Genomic DNA, 10096 nt, shown 5'->3' with positions numbered 1-10096 from the left:
CGCTGCATGAGAACAGAGGTAACATCTATAATGTTGCAGGTTTGGAGCGAGAGGAATCTCTCCGCATATATTATATTTCTTTGTCCTCGTCTATATTATGCGTTCATACACCGCCGCACGGATAGCGCGCTTATTTCAGGTGGGTGTAAGTTTGCATTCATTCCGTTTTGCATCACTGTATGTCGCTCAACGCCCTCCTTTGCGTTCAAAATCACATGAGACATCGCAGCTTCAGTGACGCGATTCGATTTGATATTAATTCGCTGGTTTGTTTGGGGAAATGCTGAAAATATTGGTGTCTTATCCTATAATGTGTCCATTTAAGTTGCATCAAGAAAATATGCATGTTATTATGTGATTAATCAAAGTTATACTTTAATTTTACATTGACAGTTTTTCTCAATCGCTTTGGCTCAGTTCTCGAATGAGAATGATTTTTTTTCAAAACAATGTTCAAATCTCTGAACAGTTAGTTTCTTGTTCACACCAGATTTGAAATTCTTATTCATTAAAGCAAATTACACGTGGCTTGCTGATCAAAACTGATGAGTTGATTCCAGTGTTGGGTAAGTTAATCTAAAAAAAAAGTCATTAATTACTAACTACTAATTACATCTTCTACAGTGTAATTAGATTACTGTACTAATTACTCTGTCTGAAAAGTAATTGCATTACTAATTACTTTCTAAAACCCTTATCAGCCTCGACCAGGTGAGAAATACTAGGATAGACATGAAACTGTTCTTTTAATTCTTTCAAATAAATCATATAAAATCAAATAAATTATTCATGAACTGGCCAAAGAATTTAAGGGGGCAGCGTTAAATTAGAAAACATATTTTAACATTGGACCTAAATTTAATTCTCTATTGTTTTATATAGAATTGTTCTATAGTCTATACAGTATTTAACGCAGTTACATTAGAAGTAACTGTAATTAAATTACAGAAGAATTAAGAGTAATTCCTTACTTTACTTTTTAATGAAACGGAAATTTAATTACAGTAATTAATTACTTAGTAATGCAATACACCCAGCACTGGTTGATTCTCAGTGAAACTGTCATACTCTTCACAACTTCTAAACATTCTTTCATCGTTTGAGCCATCACATGCAAAATGAGTTATCAGTCTGTTATCTGTCAAACATACATGTATATTCCATAAATAATATCTATGACATGGAGTGTTTGTGATGTCTGCTAAATCTCTGGCCAGACCAGCAAGATTGACAAGATGTCCACCAAGAAGATGGGAACTTGTAGTGTTACGTACTGTGAGGAGGTACAGTTTATTGTTTTTTACAGAACTACTGCAGGTTTTTCATTGCTGCTGGCTTTTTTTTTTTTTTTTGGCAATTTTCTGTTCACTATATACACTGGTGGCCAAAAGTTTGGAATAATGTACAGATTTTGCTCTTATGGAAAGAAATTGATACTTTTATTCACCAAAGTGGCATTCAACTGATCACAATGTATAGTCAGGACATTAATAACGTGAAAAAATTACTATTACAATTTGAAAAATATATTCAGAACTTCTTAAACTACTTCAAAGAGTTCTCATCAAAAAATCCTCCACGTGCAGCAATGACAGCTTTGCAGATCCTTGCCATTCTAGCTGTCAGTTTGTCCAGATACGCAGGTGACATTTCACCCCACACTTCCTGTAGCACTTGCCATAGATGTGGCTGTCTTGTCGGGCACTTCTCACGCACCTTACAGTCTAACTGATCCCACAGAAGCTCAATGGGGTTAAGATCCATAACACTCTTTTCCAATTATCTGTTATCCAATGTCTGTGTTTCTTTGCCCACTCTAACCTTTTCTTTTTGTTTTTCTGTTTCAAAAGTGTCTTTTTCTTCCCATAAGGCCTGCACCCCTGAGTCTTCTCTTTACTGTTGTACATGAAACTGGTGTTGAGCGGGTAGAATTCAATGAAGCTGTCAGCTGAGGACATGTGAGGTGTCTATTTCTCAAACTAGAGACTCTGATGTACTTATGCTCTTGTTTAGTTGTACATCTGGCCTTCCACATCTGCTTCTGTCCTTGTTAGAGCCAGTTGTCCTTTGTCTTTGAAGACTGTAGTGTACACCTTTGTATGAAATCTTCAATTCTTTGACAGTTTCAAGCATTGTATAGCCTTCATCCCTCAAATCATTGATTGACTGATGAGTTTCTAGAGAAAGCTGTTTCTTTTTTGCATTTTTTGACCTAATATTATATTTTTGACCTTAAGACATGCCAGTCTATTGCATACTGTGACAACTCAAAAACAAACACAAAGACAATGTTACGCTTCATTTAATGAACCAAATAGCTTTCAACTGTGTTTGATATGATTTTCAAGTACCAAATGATCAATTTAGCATGATTACTCAATGATAAGGTGTTGGAGTGATGGCTGCTGGAAATGGGGCCTGTCTAGATTTGATCAAAAATGACTTTTTTCAGATAGTGGTGGTGCTGTTTTTTACATCAGTAATGTCCTGACTATACTTTGTGATCAGTTGAATGCCACTTTGGTGAATTAAAGTACCAATTTCCTTCCGAAACAGCAAAATCTGTACACTATTCCAAACTTTTGGCTGTCAGTGTATGACTTTACATGTAAGAAATGTGTAAAAATGGACATGCAAATGTGAATTTTTTGTTTACATGTAACACATTGCTACAAAACAAAATTTACTGTATACATACAAATGTTCATATACCTCTGTGTACTACAGTATTGACTTTTTCCAGTAAACTTTTACCTACTGTTGAAATCGGTATCTAAAATGCTCAGTGTGATACACAATAGCATTCAGCTAGACAAAACTGACATTCTTGTATAGTACAGTAAGCAGTCAGTGTCAACAAAAAAGTAGAACAAAAATGACATTTGTATATAACAAACATTTCCAGGGTTGACTGCCATGGTGAAAAAACCAGTACGGCTCACACGATGACAAAAAACTTCTCATTTTGGTGGCATTGGCCAATTTACTGACACAATAACTAGGTTCTGAAGCATGAATTAAATGTTTTGGGTGAATTACTACATTTTGCAGACATGCAACAGAGTTGTGATGTCCCATAAAACAGTTGTGACAATTGCACTCACAGTTTAGAGAATGTTAAGACTGTTTCAAAAAATGAGCCAATGCGATTGAGAAAAACAAAATTACATAAGTCATAGACATCTGGAATAGCATGAGGGTGAGTAGATGATGAGAGAATTTTGCACTCTGGAATTGATTTTCAGGGGGCATTTTACATTCATTAAGGCATTTTTGTTTTCTAACCACAGCATGCCATCCATTTTTGTCAAATACTTCAATTAAATCAATTAATTGATATTTATTCTCAATCTGAACAATAATAGCTGTTTATTATCAAATCAAATCAACATCAAATACAAGTCTAGCTGTGAATAATGCATACTCTGCTCATATAAATGTGAAATATTTTGTCAGTCCCTATGTTCGATTTTACAGCTATATGATGTCTACTGTCAAAGTAGATTTTTAAGTAATCACTTTTAATGCATTATATTAGCTATTCAACAACAGTTGTGTATGCAGAATAAAATATAATGAAATATGTCAAATATTAAATACATTTATATAAGAATTCAAGATGGAGCGTTTTAAATAAGTTGTTTGGCAGAAGGTAGAGATGTTAGGCATAATGTTTAGTCTCAGTCACCATTTACTTTCATTGTATGGAAAAATGACAGGATTTTAATTTTTGGGTGAACTATACCTAACATTTTCTTCTTCCGTCTGCAGATTTTGCAATCTAGACACTCTAACTGGACCATAAGCGGTTCCTGAGAAGTTCCTGTATGTGTTCCACTGTATGGCTGTGATGTGAAAATGCGCTGTTTGGTGTCACGAATCAATCACAAGACTTTGATTGTCATCTGCGCTGTGTTGGCACTCATCACCATCCTCCTCTGGAACAAGTGCTCCGGCGACAAAGATCTGCCCACTCAGATCAGACCTCAGCTTGAGTCTGTGCCCACCCCAGAGAGGGAAGAGGAGAACAGACAGGCCCCAGAGGGCCCGCCGGGATCCAGAGAGGTCACTTATGAGCAAATTGACTGCCTTATCAATGAGGATGTCATCGTAAAAGGCCGAAGGGAAGGGGGAGAGGTGTACCTGCCCTTTAGCTGGGTGGAAAGGTACTTTGATGTTTACGGGCGTCTGGTACAGTATGAGGAAGTGGAACGCTTCGAGTTCTCACACAGTTACTCACGGGTGTACGCCCAAAGAGAGCCTTATCATCCTGATGGGGTCTTTATGTCCTTTGAGGGCTACAACGTGGAAGTACGGGATCGGGTGAAATGTATCACTGGTGTGGAAGGTATATAAAGTTTATTTTAAAGGGGTCATATCATGATAATTAAAATGTTGCTTTCTTTTTTTTGTGTGTAGTTGCGTTCCAAAATGTGCCAGACCACAATTCATAACACAACAAATTCTCAACTTTGCCACAAGGGGCGCTTTAACGGACATTATTGTTAACTGTCCACTTCAGTTGTGAGTTTTGTCTTTCAAGTCAACATGGTGGAGCTATAGTTTGAAGAGGGAATATTGCTGTGCAAGTAAGCTAAAGTTGATATATTTATAGCAACTTACCTGAATAATAACACATCCAGTTTAATGGCACAGACATTTTAAAGTAACTTTATTGCCCCCCTTCGAGGACTGAGGTTTGTTACAGCCACAGCAACGTAAGAAGGCATGTTATGTATGTTCACCTGTGCCGCACGTTGGCTGAACAGTAAACATAAAGTTTAATGGTAAAACTCAACTTAAAACAACAAAACAAACATGAACACAGACACACACAACGTGGCCGCGTGCGTCTCTCTCTCTCTCAGACTGGCGTCTTCGGCTCCCCTTTATCTCGCTCTCCCGCTGATCAGCTGATTCAGCGCCGGCTGTGCACCCTCACGGCCCGGCCACACCCTCCTCCTCGTCACACTCCTCTGCCCAATTCAGGCTGGGGTGCCACCAGACTGACCTACTCCAACCCCCCCCATCTCTGGAGGGGAGACGCTGCCCTTCCAGCCATTCTGTCAGCCGATGGTCCACCCTGCCTCCTGGGAACCTGGGGGAGAGGCGTGGGGAGAGGGAAAGGGCAAGCGAGAGACACAGAGAGAGGAAAGAGATAGAAAACCCGCCCGCCAGTTCCCGGACACACCGTCACCCAGTCCTCAACCGTTTCTCCCCTCTGGCGGACGACAGCCCGTTCCTCCCCTGGTGGATGGCAGTGAGCCCTCCGACCCCTGGCGGACGGCAGCGGTTTCTCCAGCTCTCGGCATACGGCAGTGGTTCCTCCGGCTCTCGGCGGACGGCAGCGACCCCTCCGTCCCCAGGCAGATGGCCGCTGCTGCACCTTTGGATGGACGGCAGCGGCGAGGACTCTGCGCCAGTGCATCCCTCCTCCCTCCTGGGTTTCGGCACTAATGTAACAGTTAAAGGATGGGCAAGGAGGAGGCGGGAACCAGCTGAACAGTCAACATAAAGTTTTAATGCAAAACTCAACACAAAACAAACATAAACCATAAGACGAACACACACACATGCAGCGCAGCTGCTTGCGCCTCTCTCTCAAACTGGCATCTCCATCTCCTCTTTATCTTGCTCTCCCGCTGATCAGCTGATTCAGCGCCGGCCATGCACCCTCACGGCCTGGCCACGCCCTCCTCCTCGTCACACTGGCCTGACGCACCGTAACCTAACGTAAAAATTTCAAAAATGCCGATACGGTGTTCAGAACCTTAGCCTGCCCTGTCACTGTGAGGTAGCCTAATATAACTAAACCCTGGAAGAACTTATAATAAGAGTAAAATAAGAGAAAGTTTGTCAAAATTTGCTACAGTATATTTGACATGACAGCAAACCAGCAGCTCGCAGCTAAGCACTATTGCTCATAGTTCAAAGTAATAGTTCATCCAAAAAATTTAATCTTCTCATCATTTACTCACAAACTAAGATTTCTAGAAGAATGTCTCAGCTCTGTATGTCAAGACAATGCAAGTGAATGGTGACCAAAACGTTGAAGCTCCAAAAAGCATATAAAGGCAGCATAAAAGTAATCCAGATGTCTCCTTTTCTTTAATCCATGTCTTCTGAAGCGATCCAATTAGTTTTGACAGACCAAAATATAACTCTTTTTTTTGTACTATAAATCTTGACATCTGCAGTCTCCTTGGCGATCATGATTTAAAGCTTGATTACACTTTCTAGTGCCATCTAGCACTCTGCGCATGCTTCAAGCTTTAGGAAGTGCAACCAAGCTTGAAATCATGATCGTATCTTTCGATTGCAATGGCAAGGTGTAAAGTGAAAAACTGCTTATTTCGGTTTGTTCTCACCCAAAACCGATTGGATTTCTGACATGGATTAAACCACTGGAGTCATATGGATTAATTTTATGCTGCCTTTATGTGCTTTTTGAAGCTTCAAAGTTTTGGTCACCATTCACCTGCATTGTTCTGACCTACAGAGCTGAGATATTCTTCTAAAAATCTTAGTTTGTATTCATCAGAAGAAAGAAAGTCAGACACATCTGGGATGGCATGAGGGTGAGTAAATGAGAGAATTTTCATTTTTGGGTAAACTAAACTTTTAAAGGTACAGCAGCACAGACTGATTGTTTAATTCTAAGGGCCTGAGTGAGCGTGAAAAATGGTCATGAAAAACTAAATATTTGTGTTTAAAACTTTACTCATGAAAAAAATTAAATGATTAAACTCTTTAATGGTTCATAATAAATCATACCATTTCTGTTATTGCTTGCAACTCATCGTTTATTACCTGTAAACGTTTGTGTTTTTGCTTATTTTAAAGGTGTACCGATCTCCACACAGTGGGGTCCTCAAGGGTATTTTTACCCCATTCAAATAGCTCAATATGGGCTGAGCCACTACAGCAAGAACCTAACAGAGAAACCACCTGACCTAAAGGTCTATGGCATGTCAGAGGAGAGAGAGGGTGGCTCGAGTCCGTGGGTTGTCCCCAAGGGCTGCTCTCTCTCCAAGCTCCAGGATCAAAGTCGCTCTGGGTTTGTGCACCACTTTGTCACTGCGGGTAAGAAGTCAGCATAATCACCTGTGACCTATGTGGATTTTTGGTTTCAGTTTGGAACTTGCATTCTAAAGGCATACATAGTAGTCTTGAGTTGTGAAGATTCTTTCTTTGTGTCTCTTACAAATGCAGATCTCTTTCCAGAGAACCATATTGTGGAATTCCAAACATATCATATCATGATTTTATATTACAGAAGTAAACTGAGCTGCAAATGACATTTTATGTTGAATTAAACAGACAAAACCTAGATTGTTTTGCTTTCAATGATCCACTATTGCAATATTATATGATTATTTGGTTTTATTTCCATAGACAACTCAGACGGTGTGTCTCTGCTTTTGGATAACGCAAAAGATTTTGTCCTGACCTTTGATGTGAAGTTCGTCTCCAACGGCAGCATCTCTGTTGTTTTGGAGACAACAGAAAAGGGAGTCCCTTATACCATCCATTACATCACAAGCCCACTCCTCCTCTCGTTCAAAGAGAGAGAGGTCATCTATGGCATTGGACCCCGGGCATCTTGGAGTACCATAAGTCGTGATTTAGTAACAGACCTGCGTAAAGGAGTTGGCTTGTCTAACACCAAAGTAGTTAAGGCGACCAAAATCATTCCTCGCCGTGTGGTCAACCTTGTTCTTCGAGGTTCTGGCTTCATCAGCAATATTACTGTTTCTTCCACCGCGCACATGGCTGCGTTCTTTGCCGCCAGCGATTGGCTTCTTCATAACCAGGATGACCACGGTGGTTGGCCAATCAAGGTGACTCGCAAGCTCGGAGAGGGCTTCAAGAGCTTGGAGCCTGGATGGTACTCTGCAATGGCCCAGGGCCAGGCCATGTCGACATTAGTGAGGGCGTACCTGATCACGCACAACCCAGCATACCTTAGTGCCGCTCTACGTGCAACATCCCCCTTCAAGAAGACTTCGGAACAACGTGGCGTCAAGGCGACTTTCATGAACAAGTTCGACTGGTATGAGGAATACCCCACAACACCCAGTTCGTTTGTTCTCAATGGCTTCATCTAGGGCAGTGGTAGCTCAGCGGTTAAGGCTCTGGGTTACTGATCAGAAGGTCGGGGGTTCAAGCCCCAGCACTGCCAAGATGCCACTGTTGGGCCCTTGAGCAAGGCCCTTAACCCTATCTGCTCCAGGGGCGCCGTATCATGGCTGACCCTGCACTCTGACCCCAGCCTAGCTGGGATATGTGAAAAAGAAGAATTTCACCGTATATGTGCAAAATGTATAATGTGTGATAAATAAAGAAAATTATTAATTAAAAATTATTAATTATTATTACTCTCTGATTGGACTGTACGATGTTGCGGAGACAGCAGGCAACAAGCTTGGCCGAGAACCGGGCGTACTCTTCAGTCAAGGACTGGAGACGCTCAAGGCCATGTTGCCGTTGTTCGACACGGGCTCAGGGACAGTTTACGACCTTAGACACTTTACGTTGGGCATAGCACCAAATTTAGCACGCTGGGACTATCACACCACTCATATTAACCAGTTACAGCTGCTTGCATCGATTGACAGCACCCCCATTTTCAGGGAGTACGTAAAACGCTGGAAGACTTACCTGAAAGGAGGCCGTGCCAAGCATAACTAAATATAGAAAAATTAATCACTATTTTCTTTATCAGTGGACACTTTTGTACATCTTAAACTGTTGTTTGAGGATCAAATAACCACAGCTGCTTTTCTCAAAAAAGGTGCATATTGTATCCTACTTGATTGCTTTAAAGGGACAGTTCACCCAAAAATGTAAATTCTCTCATCATTTACTCACATGCCATCCCAGATGTGTATGACTTTCTTTCTTCTGCTGAACACAAATGAAGATTTTTAGAAAAATATCTCAGCATTGTAGATCCATACAATGCAAGTGAATGGTGACCAGAACTTTAAAGGTCCAAAAAGCATATAAAGGAAGCATAAAAGTAATCCACACGACTCCAGTGGTTAAATCCATATCTTCAGAAGTGATATGAAAGGTGTGGGTGAGAAACAGATCAATATTTAAGTCCTTTTTTTACTATAAATCTCCACTTTCACTCCAACATTCTTCTTGTTTTGTTTTTGGCAATTTGCATTCTTCATGCATATCGCCACCTACTGGACAGGGAGAAAAATTTCTAGTAAGGACTTAAATATTGCTCTGTTTCTCACCCACACGTATCATATTGCTTCAGAAGACATGGATTAAACCACTGGAGTCTTATGTATTACTTTTATGCTGTATTTATGTGCTTTCTGTACCTTCATAGTTCTGACCACCATTCACTTGCATCGTATGGACCTACAGAGCTGAGATATTCTTCTAAAAATCTTCGTTTGTGTTGGCAGAAGAAAGTCACTCATACACCCTTGGACATGAGGGTGTGTAAATGATGAGAGAATTTTCTTTTTTGGGTGAACTATTAATTTAAGGTGTCATTCTTAAGAGCTTGAGTTGTTGTACAGACTTTGTGAATTTAATATAATTTATTTTCAAAGTGTTGTGGTATATTAGAATATAATAGAATAAAATGTAAGAAGCAATGCACAGCTATATACATACTTGGAAGAAAGCACACCAGCTTTGCTATAAAATGAAATCAGATTGTATGTCTTTAAGAGATGTGTGAAGTATAATTGGTAAATGTGAGAGGCCAAGCAAATAACTGTGCATTAGGATGATATGGATTTATCATCATTACTGTGCAATATTTTACGACGTGCAATAGTTTAACATAGCGTAATATGTGTTGTGATTGTTGCATAATAGTAATCAGATAGAAATTATTTAGAATTATGTGGTCTTTAGATTTTAGTTTGCTAAGCACAATAAAGTCAGATGTCTCTTGATACAGTTGCACAATTTGACTTCAAATAAATGTTTTTAACATATTTAAAAACAGGCGATGTTTCTTAGTTCATTCATTGCTACTTAAACATTAACGGAAATAGATTAATGACATGTGATTTAATGACATGTGATTTTAGTCAAATAACAAAAGAACAAAAAAACACTT

At 39.9% G+C, this 10096-nt stretch overlaps 1 protein-coding gene across 1 annotated transcript; it reads left to right on the top strand.

Moving 5' to 3' along the window:
- The first annotated feature begins 7 nt into the window (after positions 1–7).
- Positions 8–8905, top strand: glcea (glucuronic acid epimerase a). The gene is made up of 5 exons (XM_051690033.1): positions 8–139; positions 3772–4348; positions 6844–7083; positions 7396–8104; positions 8376–8905. The coding sequence occupies exons 2-5, from the start codon at positions 3859–3861 to the stop codon at positions 8689–8691; spliced, it is 1755 nt and encodes a 584-aa protein (XP_051545993.1). The 5' UTR covers positions 8–139; positions 3772–3858; the 3' UTR covers positions 8692–8905.
- The last annotated feature ends 1191 nt before the right edge of the window (positions 8906–10096 follow it).

The sequence above is a fragment of the Myxocyprinus asiaticus genome, chromosome 46 (assembly GCF_019703515.2).
Source record: "Myxocyprinus asiaticus isolate MX2 ecotype Aquarium Trade chromosome 46, UBuf_Myxa_2, whole genome shotgun sequence".
NCBI classification, from domain to species: domain Eukaryota; kingdom Metazoa; phylum Chordata; class Actinopteri; order Cypriniformes; family Catostomidae; genus Myxocyprinus; species Myxocyprinus asiaticus.
Note: the sequence above shows the minus strand (reverse complement) of the source record. Positions and strands in the feature narration are given on the sequence as shown.

Coding starts and splice junctions, on each gene's coding strand:
- glcea (XM_051690033.1), top strand. CDS start 3,859: ATGCGCTGTTTGGTGTCACGAATCAATCACAAGACTTTGATTGTCATC. Junction 4,349..6,843: donor ATGTATCACTGGTGTGGAAG/GTATATAAAGTT, acceptor CTTATTTTAAAG/GTGTACCGATCTCCACACAG. Junction 8,105..8,375: donor TTTGTTCTCAATGGCTTCAT/CTAGGGCAGTGG, acceptor TATTAATTATTA/TTACTCTCTGATTGGACTGT.